General features: G+C 37.0%; 1 protein-coding gene across 2 annotated transcripts in view; it reads left to right on the top strand.

Moving 5' to 3' along the window:
* WNT7B (Wnt family member 7B) overlaps nt 1-19,441 on the top strand; it is a gene marked incomplete at both ends in the record, with an annotated part of 94,260 nt that overhangs the window by 49,563 nt on the left and 25,256 nt on the right. For both annotated transcript variants that reach the window (XM_082776356.1, XM_082776355.1), the window contains one exon: nt 5,239-5,465. In XM_082776356.1, coding sequence (XP_082632482.1) covers nt 5,239-5,465 — 227 coding nt within the window. The remainder of the gene's footprint in view (nt 1-5,238; nt 5,466-19,441) is intronic.

The raw sequence follows: 19,441 nt of genomic DNA, 5'->3' as shown, positions 1-19,441 counted from the left end.
GTGTACTGCACCACTGTGCAGCCAGGAATACAAATGAGCAAGGGTGTTAGAGGAGATGGTACAGCTTCTGAAGCCACTCCTGGCCTATAATAAAGTGTTATTTGCACAGGGAGCAAGGACTGATGGAAGAGAGTTTTGAGTGCAGACTCAAATTTCAAACCAAAAGGTTAAAATCAGCTTGGTTAAGTGCTTTGTTTGTATGAAATGTGTTGGTAGTTTTATATTTCTTTTTCTATTTTGCCTTTCATTTGTTGGAACAAAATTCTAAGCTCTTTGGAGAAATCTCAGTGCATGTTTGTGCCTGTACTGGAACTTGGTGAGAACTCTGGTTACTGACTCCTATTTATCTATAAACAGCTAGCTCTATTTATCACTTTGCTAAAAAGCAGATTCTTCTAACAACAGTAAAAACTAGATTTTTTTTTTCTCATGTGGTTGTACAACTGCCCATTATAAGGATTTATTTTATATTTGTGTATTTGCCACTTGTGCAAATAAAAAAAGCCCCTCTATAAAATAGAACTCAGGTGATGACGTTCTTATGCAGGACATTCATCAAGTTGCAAGAACATAATGACATTTGATATCAATGAAATGACTAATGTGCTAAAGTTAAGCAAATGCCTGCATTTGCAAATATAAAATAGAGACTCTAGAAAAATTTTTAATGAAAAGTGCATTTTTATTCTGACAAGCAATATGGCATTCAATATGTGCTTGTTAATTGCTCACATGATTTTAGGGATTAATATTTAATTTCTGAAGTATTTTCAAAGACCTATCATTTTAATGAACTGCTGAATTGCTTGCAATATACAATAATTTTCATGGTTCTGATCCTTACATTTTTCCCTATAATGCTGTGAAAAGGAAGGTTCTGAGACACCACTCCTCAGGTTTAGCTTGTTAACTTTGAACTGCAAGGTCCTATCCAAGCCCAGATTTTTTTTTTTTTTTTTTTTTAATATATATATTTTTAAATTTATTTGAAAATTACTCTGTTTAGAGCTCAATTTCAGTTCTGGTGTTTCCCTTGCATTAATGACTAGTGATGGAGAACAGTGATGACTATTCATATGCCAGCCACTACCATTAATTGCTTTGATGTGCAATGTTTTCCCACTAACACGGTTCAATTGGATAACCCATGTGGATGGCCCAACATCACACTTTGAATTGTGCATAGGCTATTGCACTGTGGTATGGTTACAATTATAGCAAACTGCACCAAAAATCTTATCAAAACACTTTATTCAGGATTTCCTTGTGATAAGAATCATGAGAGTTTGCACCACAGAGAAAGATTAGATGGGAAAAGATGCCAAAATGTGGTGTGTGAATCTGTCTTTTGACAGTTATAAAGCAAAACATTCTCCATCAAGTAAAAAAAGTGTAGTCTTCAACCTGCCAAAGGACAGGAGTAAAGCACAGTCCTCCTCAATGTGTGACAGACGCACAAACTGAGGGACACCACAAGAAATAGTGGAGAGGAAGCTTGAAATGCTGCTGGATGCATTTCTTTATTATAAATAAAGTTTTCCAAAACCTCAGATTCATGATTCAGCATTTCTTTTGGCACTAAAATTGTAGTAACAATTTAAAGTAGGCTAAACAAGTCTGAGGGAATATGCTGGTAAATTCAGGCCAAAGAGGGGGAAGTCCCTGGAAGTAGTAATTAAAAAACGAAGGGTCTCCTCCCCCTCTTCCTCCTTCCACAGTAACTGAAGTTTGATCCTTTTAATAAGGAAGGTCTTAAATCTCTCTTCAAGCACACAGTAATTATCAATATCCTCACAATACTTCCTGAGGAAGATACGATGGTACTTATTTTCTGGATGAATAAGCTGTCCCACTTTGACCAAGGACTGCTCCAAAAACAATGGGAGACCATAGAATACTCTCTTAAACCTAATTATGAGACAGTAGCAATGTGTATGAAGGAAGCAACTAAACTGTAAATTATACATGGGGTAGATACTGTAGCCAAACCTTTCTTACATTTCTTTGTTTTGAAAGTCATAAGTTTTTGCTGCTCAAGTTGAGATAATTGTTAGTGGAAGCTGTGGGGGAAACTTTCTTTTCCAAAAAAGATGCCAGAAAGTTATCTCATAACTTTTATCAGTATTTTAATGTAAAAATATATTTATATTATACGTTATATATATATATATGTTATTTACCAGTTAACTGGTCATGTAGCCTCAGATAGTCAATGACCACTGGGTACCCAGTGGACCAGAACAGTGTGTCTTGTGTACATATGTTGAACGTCATCTTAAATTTTGAAGTCTTGTGTGTGTCCACATCTATGACTCAACCCCGCATTCCTTCAGGATTAGGAATTTTCCTCAGCTGGCCCGTTACCTGTGCTTCCTGACAGCATGGCTGACCTGTGTGCCTTTCAGCCTCCCTTACGCAGAAGAACCATTGACCAAGCTGCAATTTCAGGTCCCCTGTTGGGCATATTCATGTTACGCCTAGATTTATAAGAACACTGTCAAGTAAACATGGTGAGACTGCTCCTGAATCGTTTGAGACCCATGTAGCTCCAGGGGTGAAACCATCCTTGGGATGAAGGGGACAGTACCAGTTATTTCTGGTGTTGGTGGTATGCAAGCCCAGAGAACACAGCTTGACATCAGAGCCCAACAATGAAATTGCAGAGCAAATGTTCAAAAACCTACTAATTTTTGTAAACTCCGTGCACCTGTCTTTGCAATTTGCTCTCTCCTCTGCCTCAATGTACAGCGAAGCTTCTCTGCAAGCTCTTCTGCAGTTTGCCTGTCATCCATCACTTATCAATTTAGTTTGCTTAGAATTGGAACTACAATGTTTTCTTTGTCGCTTGGAGAGGCACCCAACTACTATCCTTTATACAATATAAACAGTGTAATGCTATATGATATCATGTGGCTGGATATATACATACTCTGAACAAGATACAGTTCTCTTCCTGTAACTTTGAAAATAGACTAGATACTAAGATGGTTTGGGAAAAGATTCTGGTATTTTTAAGTGATGAAAGTGATACTTTTCCTTAAAATTTTAAATGACTCCTTCACATGTTACTATCTAAGTACTATGTTAGTTACTGTCTAAAACCATCGTGGAAGTCAGAGAATCGTATTATCTCTACACGACATTCTTATTTTTTTTTTTAAAACATTATTGTATCTCTTAGAAAGTTTTGGTTTTAAGGCATGGTCATTTAAATATTTTATTGATTTTTTTTTTAAGTAGAGAGGGCAGAAACAAAATCTTAGCTCAAAACCTGCCTGAATCTTGGGGAGTTGTGGATTCCAGATGCTCCAGCTTTGTTGCTTAGTACTCAGAGAAACAAGAATGAAAGCAACAGGTCTGAGCACTCATGCCCCAAACGCTGTGAGTGGTCAGAGCTGCAACTACATTTTCTTCTTATTTTCATTTAGTAGGTAGTACCACATGGCATGCATGTTCTGTATTTGCAATACCTTTTTTCCATATCTATAAAGCCCCAAGCCATAAATAAAAATACAATGGAGAAATTTCTCAGGGATTGTTAACTTTGGAAAAGATGCACAATTACCTATTAAAGGCAGAGTGAATCATCATGGAATTTCCATCCCACAGTAAAACTTGTATTTTATTTTGACCAGCGAAGAGTTCTGCATTTCACCCTTTTTGCTCTGGCTTTTACTGTAGTTTATTGAAATGGCAAAATGAAACACTCTGATTTTGTTTAAATGCAACATTTATGTAATTTTTTGGTTACCTTTGAGGTGAAGTTGATAAGTTCCTACAAAATGCTTCAATTTTGTTTAGTCAGCATTTTCCAAAAAGAGCACTTCCAATGGGAATTTTTTAACACTAAGAAGAGAGGCATAAGTGAGTGTTCAAGATGGAGAGAAAAGGAATGGGGAACTTATTCTGTATCCTGTAACTAACAGGATGGGAAAACAAAACTATCTGTATGATCCAATACTGGGCTGGGAAAAGCTAAAGAGGGGAAAAAGTTTGCAGAGGTACTTCCTTGGAGCTGCCAAGAAGCAGGATGCTGTCTGCCGAGCACAAAAGCCAGCTAGTCCATGCAGCAGGGGCTTTTGCAGGCTTCAGAAGGTCTATATAACTAGTCAGGGATGTGGATCAGAAATAATGACCACATACATCGTTATGGGGTAGTATGCCTCAAGCTCTTCCCTTTTGGTGGTGTATGTTTTTTTTGAAGACATTTTCCAAAGTGTTTCATTGACTTGGGTGCTGAAGAGTGTTTTCTGAAAATGGACTGAAGGCTCCTAAGTTGTGTAGCTGTCTCAGGGTCCAACACATTGGGATGAGAAAGGACTGTTTTGCTAACAAAACTATACTGATTTCCTTGCTCTTTCTGGCTTACCCAGAGTCAGTTGAAGTGTCCCTGCTGGTACTTGATAGATGTGACCTGAGGCATACCTGAATGTGTACCCACGTTGTCTTATTTTTTCAAAATATGACTGCTTAAAATGTAGCTTGTACTGATGTTGAAAAATGAGCCTGTAATGATGCTGAAAAATAAAAAATAAATGCACTAAAGTGAAAACACATGGCAGGTGCAAGTTATATGTAAGCTTTATAAATAATGCTGAAAATATACTTGAAGAATGAGAAATACAAATGTTTCTGGTCTGGATATCCCATATGAAGGATCACTCATATGTGCTCCATGATATTTGCCAGGTCTCGAAGTGCAGTTATGCTGGTGAACTTTCATTAATCACTCAGTACAAGAGTGTAATAACGGGCAAGAAAGTTGGTACTGTCAAGTCATCCTCTAAATTGTGTTCAATGGTTTCAAATGAGTAATGGATGGATGGGCTGCAGTAATTAAAACACTGAGCCTGAATCTGTGTATGCCATTCAAAGCAGACATTAACTTCAGAGATTCACATACAATCATTTATCACTATTTCCTTTTTTTTTTTTTTTTTTTTAATATGACTTACTTTCCACATCTAAACATCTGATGGCAGTGTGTAGGACTGGAAGCAGAAGTCACAAAATTCCACTTTCGTGGTGTTTCTGGCACAAATCAGACCAAGAATTACTGCAAAATTTCCAAATCCACGTACCAGATCAGAAAAGTTGGGATAAATCTGCAGAATTATAGGAACTAAACTTCCAATCTTTCCTCATTTACTTAGCGCCTTGCCTGCCACATGGCAACATACAGCAAAAGCAATTAATAGCCTCATCCTGGTTCTAATGTGTCTTTCTGCTTTTCTTCAGAGCTTTGTCATCTGTGGTGGCTTTAGGAGCTAATATCATCTGCAACAAAATCCCAGGCTTGGCCCCTCGGCAGCGAGCGATCTGTCAGAGCCGCCCTGATGCCATCATTGTGATCGGAGAAGGGGCACAAATGGGAATCAATGAGTGCCAGTATCAGTTTCGGTATGGGAGGTGGAACTGCTCTGCGCTGGGAGAGAAAACAGTCTTTGGACAAGAGCTTCGAGTAGGTAAGGGAGTCTCTAATACAGTGCTAAAGTGGTATGTTGGGGCTATATGTCTTTTAGCTTTCTCACTATGGTTCTGCAATGTTTTAGCTCCCTCTAAGGTATTTGCTTCCTGCAGTTGAACAGTGATGCTCCCAGAGCAACTGTGGTCTGTATTTTTCAATCATCAAATAGTAATTGGCAAGAGACAAGAAATCTCTAATGAACTCTAGACGAAGTCACTCATATCTGTGCAACTTCATACCTAGCAATGACCCAGATCCCTGCACAGGCATCCCAGGGCACAGTCATCACAGCCCGTGAAAAACTATTTCCAATTGTTATCCTGTTAGAGGCTGCCATGATAACTGTGGTGCCTGTTAAGGCCAATCAAAAGGGAACTACAACGAAATCCAAAGAACACCTCCGCAGATTTCCCAAGAGCTTAAGTAAAAGGAGACTCCCTACTAACTGATGGAAGTGTAGCACATATGACACTGGCCTTCCAATAAAAAATAGCAATACATATCCATTTTAATGTTGCTATCATATTTTTAAGAAAATACTGCAACTGATTTGAGGCAGGAAACCTATTTGAAGAAAATAATACTGGATCTTGGCCAGACAAAGCATTAGCTGGCAGAAGTTAAGTGATCACTTTCCATTTACTGTATGTATGCTATTATTTCATAGGGAGGATTATGCAAATTTATTTTCCAGCACTGAGATCATTATTTTCCTTATCAACTAGCTCAGTATCCTAATCCTTTTCTTGTCCTTTCCTCTCTCCCCCAGGGGCTGTCCACTTACCATATCTCACACTTACAGTGCTCAGTGTTGGGATAACATTTTGTGGTGTGTGGCTCTCACAAGAGTGCTCAGAATGAAATCATCCAGCTTCTCTGTGTGGTTGTAGCACATTCTTGTTGTGTCACATTCTTCTCTAGGTGACACCTCTTTCTTGAATTCAGTAGTTCAAGTGAGTTTTGTAACACAATTGAATGTAGCCAGACACAAGATATCTTTAAAACTGTGTGAAAAAATAGCGTAACAATTATTGCCATCTGTGCAAAGAAGAGGAAACTTACATGGTGCTTTGGTTGTTAATAGAGATCAAGGCCCCCCCTTTTTTTTTTTTTTTTTTTTTTTCCCCAACATACTTGTGCAATAAATGCCAAAAGCTGAGGTGCACTTAAGTCAATGACAAAACTGAATACTTTTTTCAAAGCACATGCAAGACTTAGAGTCTGATTGAGGTCTGGGCTTTTTAAGAGCACAGTGGACTAGTTATAACGCCTTGTAACTGAGTAAGTACATTGATGTCAGGAGAACTGACTTATACTAGCAGAGAATTCATCATACTCTGGCATTACTCCACACAAAATCACAGAAGTGAAAAGACCTAGAAAGCCAAAGTAATGGCTAAAGAAAAGTCTGAATTTTTTGAACTTTAGAAAAATTTTTGGTAGAATTGATGCTGAAAAGATGTTAGTGAGAAATTTGATTTTCAGTGTCTCTTCCCACATTTGACTGAGGAAATTTCTAATTCCTCTTAGAAAATACATCACACCTAACTTTTGTTTATTAAAAGGAAGTGGAAGGCATTAAACATCCTCGAGACACCATACACAGGAAATAAACTAACACTTGACATTTGCCTTCACCTTAAAATGAATCAGAAAACCATCTAGTCACCTGTATTGACTATTAGAAGCACAGGTCTAGTCTTCCTTGGTTGGTCTTAAACTTGTTTGTCATAAGATGATATCCAAAATGATATTGCTACTAGAAAATATATAGATGCTAAGCATACTACTGTTGTACTTCTTTATGCTCCTTGTCTTGACCTTGTAAAGCCTGCAGGCATGCTCTGAACCTTAGACAAGTAAGTCCTCTTAACATCTGTGAGATCATCTATATCCTTGGAAAGAGACACTTGGTAGTATTGTACCCAAGTCAGTGTCACTGCTAAACTTTCAGTTGAAAATGTTTTCATGACCTCTGCTTTCCTCTTCAAGCTCAGAATCTTGTGACACCTCATCAGCTTAGGTAGGATTGTATTAATACCTAACAATCTATACCACTGACAGAAATTGTGCAAGTGAGCACAGTGAAAACACTTAAAGAGAATAACAAGTCATGGTTGTGCTTTCTTTCTGAAATAAGAGGTATAGAGAACAGAAATTGTTTGGCATCAGGATGGACCAGCTATCAGGATGGTCAGACTATACAAGTTCTGAAAAAACAAGGTTTTCTTGAGCCACTGTTCAGGTCATATTTGCCAAAATGTTCACCAAATTCTTGACCTCTTCACCAAACCTGGGTGGTTTCTTTCAGCTCTGAAATGACTGATGTGGAATTCGGTGGGTTCTTTTATGGCTTAACCCAAACACAGACAAAACTTGGCAGTTGCAGCTGAGTTCTGCTTTGACATTTGTTGGGTGTGAAACCACACAAACTGTAACGGATGGAGAAGGTTTACACGACCTCTGCCAGCTGAGCCAGATGAGTTCCGTGCAGGTCTATAAAGAATCCCATAATCCACATCTTTATTTGTTTTATTAGTGGAGTAGCACCCAGAGATGATGTGATCAGTATCTAGGGAAAGGACAAGGTTTAGGAACTGGTGTTATTACCCTAGTGAGGGGAAAACAAGTGAAAAAAAAGGACAAAGTTAAAAAAATAAAATAAAATAAAATACTTGAAAGGTACAAAAGACTTGTGAACATAAATATTCACATGTGTAACAAAACATCTGTATCTGACACACACAGAAACACTAAACCAGACATTTGGTTCCGTCTTAAACAGACTGAAGGAAGAATTAAGACAAAAAAAGACAGATGTTATTCATTTCATCCTCAATAAGCTATGTTGGACTGATGCTGAGCTATCTTTTCAAAGACTTACTTCAGTGAATTGGTCCTCTATCACCACCTATGTAATACACAGGGGTCACCTGTGTATTAAAAACAATGCAAATAATTTGTTCAGAGGTCAGAATAACAACTGTAGCAACCTTGTTATATGTAGGGCATTCATATTTGTGTGAAAGATTTATAGCAACCATTGATAAAAAGTGATAAGGAGATCCAAATTAGTAGCATGAACAAAGGATGTGGCATGGAAAGAATTAGGCAAGCCTTGTGTATAGCTCCTTTTTTTTTTTTTTTTTTTTTTAATTGTCTTTATATATATATATTTATAGCTGAGAACTTTTCCAGTCATGCTAACCCCATAGAAAAATATCACTACTACACTTACTTTACTCATCCTGTCCCTGCACATACTCATAATTGTCACCTTCCTGCACTCATCCTTAGTTTTCACACCAGCTTCTCACATAATGTCATCTTTTGCACTCTACTCATTCCTCTTGTTAGAAGCCATAAGTTTACCTCTTTAACAAATGGATTCACAAATTAATTGGTTAATGATAGATAAATTGGTATTATACATCCGATAATCATTGTTGAAAATCCATTGTCCTTCTAACTTTTTGAAGGCAAGGGCCCTGATTTGGAAATGTATAGCCTCTGGTCCTACCAAGCTACTGATGCAAAAGAGTGGATTGGTGTTAATTGCCCCAAATGATGGTTTAAACAATCTGTCATGAAGGTACCTCTAAAAGTTATAGATTATTAATAGCAATTGGAAGCAAATAACTCTAAGCAAATAAGTAGCCAGTGCAGCCTCTAAAGTAGGGAGTTAGAATCAATATCAGAATTGAAACCTACCATGGTTCTTTGAAAATAGATTGTTCTGGCTAATTATTTGAGCGTTAACCATTTCCACTGAAATTCTCCCTACTGAAGTGCTTATAAACAGACTGCTCTTATAGTGTTAAATCCAGGGCAAAAATGAGGTACAGCAGACAAAAGTCTTAGAAATGTAGAGCTGTAAATATATAAAGATATCAAAATAATCTGTAGAAGATTCCTTTGTCAGACTCATTATATAGAAAAATGTTGTGAATTAGTAGTATTCATCTGGCTGTCTCTCTACTCATCAGAATGTCTCAAAGATAACTTTAGATATGGGTTATATGGAAAAACTTAATTGAACTGAACACTTCACAGGGAAGAAGCAACAAATTGGCAAAAAACAAGGGAGTTCTGAAGATTTTTTTTTATTACTTTTTTTTTTTTTTTTTTAAATTTCTGACCTTTTTTTCAGATTTGTAGATTTCTGGTATGTTGAAAAGATGCTTCTGAAGTGAGGTTAAGCTTTGATTGCTGTGAGAGATTTAGGAAAAGACCAATATCTTAAGAAGTTTCCAGTCACCATGCATTTACCCAAATTTTATTCCACTCTCCAGGCTGAAAGGGAGAGGGATGGAAGAGAAAACTGCATTTTTAAAGACTACTGAAATATGTGCATGGATTTTATTAACTCACAGGTGAAGAAGACCTTACAGGTTATTTTGAGAAACAGTCAGAAAATAAAGTTGATTGTCAAGGTTATATACAAGCTTTCACTTGTATATATGCACACATAAAATGCTAGGAAGACAGCATAATTTCAAACAGAAAGTGAAGAAATGAAGGGAAATACCTTCCAGAAGAAAGACACTCATAAAAATGTGATTCTTTATATATTTGCACTGGAAATAGGTAGCTAAATCCATGTTGAATCCCGCTATTTTAGCTGCAGGCCTAAAAGAACATGGGAATCGGGCATGAAAGATTTGTAAGTGATGGCATTGTGGAGAAATGGTTGGCATTTTATCATGCATAATTAAGTATGTCAGTAAATTATTCTTGGTTCAGGCCATATATAGGCTTAATTAAATTTGGATTCACATATGAATCCAGTCATTTTTATTCTGGGCTACAATGGTGGATTGACTGAGATGCCAAATGTTCATAAAAACTTCCTACCAAAAATGGGAGGAGTAGAGAGGTTCATTATTCTCCAAAAATGGAAAATCACATCCAGGGTGATATATTAATCTAGTACAGTAGTGTCTAGTATGGTATGAGTTGGCCAACTTGGAAAGCTTGACTTGCAGTATGAGCAGAAAATTTCCAATACATGAAGACAGGCAGCATTCTTAGGCATGCTTTACAACCATACATGTGTTTTAATGCTATCAGCAAATCAATAAAGGGAACCATAAATGAATCCAGATAGTTTGCCTAAAGTAAGTACACTTTTATCTCTATTTCCCTTTCTTTCCTCTTGTCATTTTTTTTCTTTCAGTTTCTTTATGTTCTCATTTTCCAATTTTTAATCAATATATGTTGTTAGTTAATGCTTACTAATATTCATGTATCAGGTTGACTGTATGTTTATTATTCAAATATCTGTGTATTTATTATGGGAAAATCTATATTTATGGAATTGTGTTATATCCAATAAAAACAATATGGGGAAAAGAAAGGAATCGTGCAGCTGGAAACAATTTAGAGGGGGAAAATGAGTTGGAATTAGATTATTTTAAATGTGATACAGAGAACAGTATACACTTCACCAACGGAAAGGCAGTAATTATCTTTGTCATAGCAGTAGGTGCTATGATTGGTTTAGGCATTTGCCAGTTGCTGTCAACCACAATTGCACAGTGGCCTTTGGATATAATTTGGATTTTTTTTTTCTGTTGTTGTCATATAGCATGGTTCCAGATAACAAAGTCTTTTTAGCATTCAAGCAACTGATCAGAAAGGAACTTGTTTGTAATTTGAGCTGGATGTCTGCATTGGTGCTAGGATATGGCAAAAGACATTCCAATGTAGAAGTGGCATCTTGGGGGATGGCAGCAGCTTCCAACTCATAGTGCAGCAGGTTATCTGGGGTTTCAGGACATAGGTACACACAATATGTTCAATCAGCCAAGACTGTGTGTGAAACTTAAAGAAGCCTGCCTAATACCAATACAAATTGGGTCCTTGCTACTCACATGGCTAACATGGATTGACTGCTGATGTCCATTTCACAAAATGTCATGTGGAGGCATTGCATTTGCTTGTGTGATTTAGTTAAATGAGTATATGCTATAAATGCCATGGCAAATTTAATGAACCATGGTTTATGCAAGAATAGTTTTTAATAGAAACACGGCGTGTATTACAAGATGCGCAATCCTTAGTTATTTAAAGAAAGAGATTTCCAATTATTAGGCTGAATTAAAAAATAAAAATAAAAAATAAAACAATGCACAGTGAACTGCCACCCGTACTGTTTGAGTAACTGTCTGGGAGACAGGCAGAGGCAGCAGTAAAGAGAAGAAAATACAAGCTCTGAGGACCTCCTCAGAATGTTCATTTTGCTGGAAAGATTTATCTTAGTGCAAATACCCATTGAAAGCCTTATATTAAATAGCTCAAACAAACTGTGTATTTCCTTTCACAACTGACAAGTTGTTGTTGGAAGGAGAAATAAAAATATTCTTAACTTGAAGAATATCCAGTATATTTGTACTATCTTATTAGATATATATTGCGGAAAGATTTCAGTTATACCAGAGATAGAACAAAGATAGAAAGTCCATGTTAGAACAAATTTGGGTGAATCTACCTAATGTCCCTCATACCTATATTAGTTATCCTGTAGGCAATAAGGTAACTAAAAAAAAGGCATGCAAGCTGCCTTATGAGGACAGTTTTTACAAGGCAATTCATTTTGATGGTGACCTAAAGAGTAGAAAAAAAGCTGTGAAAACCTAGTGGCTACAAGGCAAAGTGAGAGGGCTATTTTAGTTTGCATCACTGACTTTGAAGGAAATTGAAGAAAAGATTTGAACAGTTCATACTTTGTGACTGTAGAAGGGTGGATAAGCTTTTGCTATCACAAGAAACAAAGCAAGACAGTAACCCAAACCAGAATAAGAAAATAAACCTCCCAGCTGGCAGCAGCTGATGTTGGGAAGGGTTAGTAAAAAACTTATGAAATAACTTCCATGCTAAGAATTGATATTATTCTAGCTTAGGAGACCTTTTGTGAGAGTGATAGGTTGAGATTTTTCCTAATTTTAGTAGGATTCTGTCATCTGGAGGATTTTAGAAAAATAAAAATTTATTTCTGTTCTAAGGAATTACTTTTGTATTAAATAAACATCCTATTTTGAGAGGGTGGAGGATTCCAATCTTAGTGAATCTACTCAAAAATATGTGGACAATAATTTGTCTCCCTATAAAAGAAACTTGTCTAGCATATGTAATTTGTGATATAGATAATCACCTTTTTGTAAAGTATGACTGTCTAGTGCAGTGTAGCTCGATTATGGTTTTTTTTTTGTTTGTTTGTTTCTTTTTTTCTCAAGGATCATATGCTTGAAGAAAAGTACAAGTTCTCTTAGATTAAAATATTATCACTGCCATTTAAATATTTACCTCTTTGGCAGAACGGTTGCTTTTAAAAGGCAGACATCCTCATTCTAAACGCAGCACTAATATGTTACTACAATTACTTCATGAACTCTGTGTGGCTTGCAGCTGGATGCTGAATGGTAGATGCTGAACTGAATGAAATCTGGAATTCCCATTCTGAGAGGAGTGCTAACTCCTTAAACTTTTATTTCATTTGTCATATAAAGATTAAGTTTTCCTTGGAATACATTTTTTTCTTCAGACATCTTCAAACTAAAATACCTGACTCTGAACAACTTCATTTTGGTTTACTGCCTTTCAAACTAATTAAGGATTAATGCGCATTGATGTAAATCGATGCAGGGATCTGTAACTGGGGAGGCTCCAGTCTCTGCATCTCACGAGCTTTGTTCTCACCTGCTTCCATATGCATCTAAAGTTATATGTCTCTGTGACACATCTTGCAGCTTGGTAAGAGAAATCGCAGAGCAATACACACTGCCTTCCTGTGACATTAAACCTCAGGTTACAAAAGGGCCATTGTGTTCTCAGAAAACAACAGGTTGATGTGGGGAAGCAGTTTAATACTTTGTTTTAATGGTCCAAAACTAAATGGACCACTTTTTTCTTAAATGGAATAGCTCCTTTTAAGTGTTGATATGGAAAATAATTTTTTTTTTTTTTTTTTTTTTGGTGGATAGGTACTCATGGTTTTTGGTATTCTGTGATTGTCCTAATAAATCTATAGCTGTAGTGGCAAAGGATGCTGTTATGTGCAATGTGACCTTATAGGCAGAGTCTGTAACAACCCATATCATGCTCAGCACTGACCAGAACAAAATCCTCATTTTGTGTTGCTTTTAACTTTGATTTTAGCTGCTCAGGATAAAATTTTCTGTGTTACTGGTCTGCCTTGGGATGAGTGAGTCAGAGGTCCTATGGAAAAGATAGTATGCAAATTCTAGTCTATTATTTAATTAAATGTAGGACAACAATTTGGACACAACAGGGCTAAATTTGCACAGCAACATTAAGTATGGCATTTCTTTACATCTAAGTGCCTCGCTTGAAACATTAACGTTCCTTTATTGTCATTTTATTAATGTCATTTTGTAATAAAATTGCTGGCTACAAATGATCCTTAGTATGTTGACTAAATTAGTTCTAGCCTCCCAGTCCTATTGGCTAGTGACTTTCAACATTATGCACACTCAAAAAGGAAGGCAACTAATATTTAAAATTAAATGAAGTCTGGTTCTGGACCTAGCCCAAAATCACAGATGCCAAATTCTAGTCCTTTTACAGTCAGTAAAATTTTAGCTTTTGCTTTTGCCGAAGCCAGGATTTTACAGCCACTAAAAAGGCACTTGCCTTTTGGGTATGAACAGAAGTTCAAATGGGAGCTGACTTTCATAGCAGGTACTCTGCTAATGCCTAAATATGTAAATGGAGATAACTGTGCAACATTTGATTTTTAAGGTACAGAATGACTTTGGAAACTGACAGGTGCTGCTAAATCTTCCCACTGAAAGAAAAGTTCTTTATGTAAAACAAAAGGCAGTGCAGGACAGCAGCTAACCTGAACCTGCTGGTATCTGATCCTGTAATAACTTAGGCTTCTAGTGACTTTGAAGATTCCCTGAGCTTTACTAGTGTGGTTAACTATGTTGTCAAAATCTCTTCCCAAGAATTACAGATGATAGGTTTGGTCATCGAGCTCAACCTCTACATCAGGCAGGACAGACTAAACATAACATTAGACTTTGGAGTTGCATGTGTAGCAGCATCCCTCCCTTTTCTGCCCTGTTCCTTGGGATGCATTCTGTTTGGTAAACCATCTGTTTCTAAATTGAAGAGCTTGAAATGCACAGAGAGGCATGTACAAACATTACAAAAAACACAGCATTTGTTGATCTGTACATTTTGGTTTGCAAGTGAATGTTACTGCATTCATGCTCAGATCGCTGATCCATGCAGTTTGCTATCCTGCCTCTAGTCATGAGCAATTTCTTTTTCTAATGAAGTGGCTGGCATAGTCCAAAATATTATGACTGACAAATATCTTATTTTCTAATTGACAAAACTTCCTTCCTTAGTATTATGCATGACATTTTAGCATTGGATTAAAATACCAATGACTGTAGTTTTTTTCTTACCGACTGTGGAGTGCAATATTACTGTTAATGGTATGAGTTGAATTAAAATGAAAGTATTATCTATTGTTTAAAGGTTTTTAAAAATGAATCTAACACAGTAGTACTAAGGTAGCTCTTCTCTCAGTCTTCAAATTGGCCAAGAACTTTAGTTTTGCACTGTTTACCCGATATGTGCTTAACTTTAAGCACTATGTTTTAAGTCCTATTAAAGCAAAAAAGGGTTTGAAAGTGCTTCACTTTAAATGCATGCCCAAATGGTATGCAGAGTACAAAAGTCATAGTGAAAGCCAGCATGCAAATCAAGCTGGGGATGGGTCTTTCAGATAGTTAAAAGTGTAGCAATTTTTCAATTTTGATCTAATTTGGTTTTAGAATTTAGGTAATCCTAGGTGAAAACTTGCAGTCACAATTTTAATTTGTTACTCTGTCCACTACAGAGGCTCAACCTCAGATTTCTGGGACTGATAAAGAAAGATGATTCATAAGACTTAACCAATGTTGGTGTAAGTGGGCTTGGATAGCCAAGGCATATTTAAGAAAACTGCTCTAACCCCAGAAAGCCAAATTGTGTGCTGGGAGAAGACACCTGTATCTCTAGATGTAAGCTCAACAGATGTGGATTGGCTTTGAAGAAAATAGTTAAAGACAAATTGCTGTAGACCAGAAAGCTCTGTTCAAGTTGCTAAAAAGAATGAAGCTTACTCATGGATCATTATTTACTTTTACTTGTTTACTGATTTCTTCGTGACAACATGGAACCTGGTTTTCTGTCTGACTCAGCATCCACGCATCCTGTTCAGAAAAGATGTCCACACAGTGTCCCATTGACAGGGTTAATTCAACCTTGCAGTTTCTGAGGGAAAAAACATGAGAAGTAGTGGTGGTTTCTGTCTCTGTTGCTGAACTTAAGGGCTTCACACAACAGAGGCAGAAAAATTGGGAGTCCCTTCCTCACTTCTTTCTTTTGGCCCAGTTTCATACCACATAGCTCCAGGCATTTGGTTGAGATGTCTAAGATACGAACCTAGCCAGCCTGTATTCCTTGTATGGAAAGGAATACAGAGAGAAGCACTTTCAGAGGGTGATTTGGATCTTAATTTGACTGCATGACTGTGTGGAGGTCTCTTGACTATCCTGGGAGTTTAGACTCCTTAATTAGGTATCAAGCCCCTTAATGTCCCATTTTGGTCTGTCTGTGAAATTTTTCCTCCTCTCTACATATGTTTCTCAGGAGAAAATGTGGTCTATAAAGTCATACCTGCTTGCCTGACATAGCAGAAATGAAAACATGACCTTCCTTTAAACTCTTGGCTATTCTTGGTACTCATTTACTCATTCACCATTAGTACCTGCAAAAGTCATCTTAGCTGATGGCTTTCAGTCAGATACTGGCAAAGAAAAAAAAAAAAAAGCTGTAACCACAGGCATACACTCCACCACTGCTATTTGGAAATTTAAGAACAAGTGGGAGTCCAAAATTACCACCAGATGGTGCACCTATTTAGCAAGTGACAGAGACATGTTCCACAAGAAAGGGTAGCCACAGCCTCCAGCAACCCATCAAGTTGCTTCCCCTGCTGTTTATTCTCAGCTGTGATATGAACTGAATGTGTTTGAAACATGGACCTGCTGGTCATACTATTCTGTTACATTTAATATGGAGTATGTTTTCAATCTCTGCAGTGAAAGCCTTTCAACTGCCTGGATAGGGGAATGAGGAAGGGAGAAAGTGTGTAGCAGATCTATGAGTGTGTGTAAAGGGAGGAGAAAAGAAAAAGAGATGGGCTGGGAACAGGAAAAATTGGTGAATCCAATCCCAGGTGAAAACATGTGGGATAGTTTATTAACTGCATAGCAAAGGTGGTGAACTTTCCTAGACAGTAAAGTGTTCTTTGACTACTGCTCATTCTTAAGCATTTGTGGTACTCCATACTCAAATATTAGCACCAGTTAATATACATATATTTTCTGCCATAATTTTGACAACACAAGGCCATGCAAGCCTTCAACTTGATTTGCTCTAAATCAATACACTATAAATGTGTAGGACATAAGTAGGTCTTTTTTCTCCTCATACTTTTCCTTCTTGCTTTCCTTCTTGCATGAAGTAGTATGTAGGTTACTGGCAATCCTCTTTCAAGAACATTAGAAAATTAATCTAGAAGAAAACATTGTGAGTCTTGTTTTGGTGTGCTTTAAAAGATGCTATAAATAGAATTTACTATATTGCTAGAGAATGACTAATTAGAAAAGTTTTTTTTTTTTTTGATTACAATTTGACCAGTACAGAAATGTCTGACCTGAAAATTTCCTCTGAGCAAAGTATGAAAACATTTGAGTATTCTTCTACCTGAGCAGAACTCATTCTGAACAGATAAAATATTTCTTCACTCTCTTTGTCCAAGCTGAGTGGAAGGCATCTTCTAAAGAAGCTCAATAAAATTTCCTTTCTATCATTTTTCACATATCCTGTGGCTCCTAGTCTAACGTGAGAATTATCATTATATGGTTAGAGCATGGACCAGGAGATAATGGACTTGGACAGTTCCCAGCTGTGCCATATACTTTTCTTGTGACCTAGGGCAAGTCACTTCATACCTCTCTCTCTGAAGACTAAAGATGACTAATTTCAGTGGGGAATTGAAAGGCTTAATTAATGTGGACTAACCTCACTGGGACTTAAACCTTTGTGAAGTACCCTGCGATCCTCAACCAGAAATGGTCACTCTTAAAGACTTCTTATCCAAACAGGAAGCAAAGCACAGATGTGTCATGAAGGGATTTGTTCTTACAGAACATGGGTCCAGGCCTGAAACAAAGGCCATGTTGAAAAATCTTGACAGGCCTGGTAAGATTATTTAGTATGCATAAGAAGGAAGTATGGAAGCTTTGGTTAGTTGTCCACAAACAGTCTAAATTCCAATTTCTCAAAGATAAAATATTGTCCAGTACTTATATGTAATATTATAGAGAAAGAAAATAAAGCCCATGTGAACTGCTAGTTACTTACTGTATGCTCACTGTATGTGTGTTGTGATTCTTTGAGTAAATCTTCCTGTCCAAGAGCTTCTTTTTATAGCTATTGGTGCACAGTGACATCCTGACACCAGCAATGGGCTTGAACACATTTTCCCCTCCCTCCCTTTCTTTTTCTTCTCGTTGTTCCCCTTTTTCTTCTTGTTGTCCCCCTTTTTCTTTTACTTCAGCAGTTCGGCAATGCTGAAACTGAGTTCCCTTCTTTTGTTTGCCCATTGATCAACCATGTTGCTTTATTTCAGACACTGTAGTTTTAAGTACAATATAAACAGAAGTTCTTAGCAGGAGGGTTAACTGGGATTTCCCTGCCCTCTTACACAACTAAAGTTTCTGCAGCACTGCTCTCTTGTTTGTTTTCAGGGATTAGTGGCAATATTCCACATACTACTGTCAAAATGAGGCACAAGTTTGTTCAAAGAAGGCAAAACATTGTATTTTAAAGGACCCTAGACTACAGTGCAACTAGGGATGACCATGGAAAGCTTGAAAGGCAGCAGTCTACCCTCCAATGTGAGTGATAGTAAGAGTGATGATGGGTTTTTACACAGCACAAATTATTTCCACGAATACTGTGTCCTAATCAAAGTTAAATTAAGTGTCTGCTCTGAATATCTCATATAGCAGCATGTGTGTGCTGTCATTCTGTGTTAGCCAGGGGAACATTACATCATGTGACAGGCAAAAGCACGACCTGGTACAATACAGACTAATCCAAGACTTTTCACGTGAAACATTTGTTTTGTTTTGGTTTTCAGATATTTGCCTTTCAAACTGGTCTGTTTTAATTACAGCTCAACCTGAACCACAAAAAACATGGATTTGAACTTTCCCAGAATTCAGTGGTGTTTAGATCTGGCTTTTGGTTTGGCCCATCACAGAGATAGGGGTCAGCTTCAAAGTTCAGATCTTCAAAGAAGTTTCTACAAAGCATGGGGCTGTGAAGATTATTTAATGTGACCAGTATCTTGTTTTAATGGTATATTTGCAGTAGAGACACTTGCTAGTGGTTTTTTTTTTTTTTTTTTTTTTTTTAATAATATTTTTATAGTGTCTGGAAGACTGATATTAATACCAATCTATTTAAATACTCTTGTATTCATACTCCTGGAAGGGAGTCATGTCTCCTTTCTAGGTCACAAAGCCTAGATCCTGTACTGAAGCTGGAGTACTTTAAAAACCTACAGATTTTGCTTCTGATCTCTGTTTAAACTCATCCTTCAGTTCTGGGATATCACATCTAAAAACAATCAAAGTTCCTTGTGGGTAAGAAATTTGATCTTTTTATCCTCATAGCATTTCAAATTTTCAGCTAAAAGGGCAGTTGACTCACAAGGCAGGCATCTACCCATTTGCCAAATCCTTCTGTGCAAATTCTTGCAGGTATGGACCAGCGTCTTAAAGTGAACTTGTGCAGTATTTGGCAAAATGCTGACTTATCTCCCTGATTTTAGCACAACACAAATAATAAATAAGTTACTAATCTCATAGATAAGATAGCCTG

Source organism: Aythya marila, assembly GCF_965140915.1.
Source record: "Aythya marila genome assembly, chromosome: 1".
Lineage (NCBI taxonomy): Eukaryota > Metazoa > Chordata > Aves > Anseriformes > Anatidae > Aythya > Aythya marila.
This window is presented reverse-complemented; position numbering and strand designations above follow the sequence as displayed.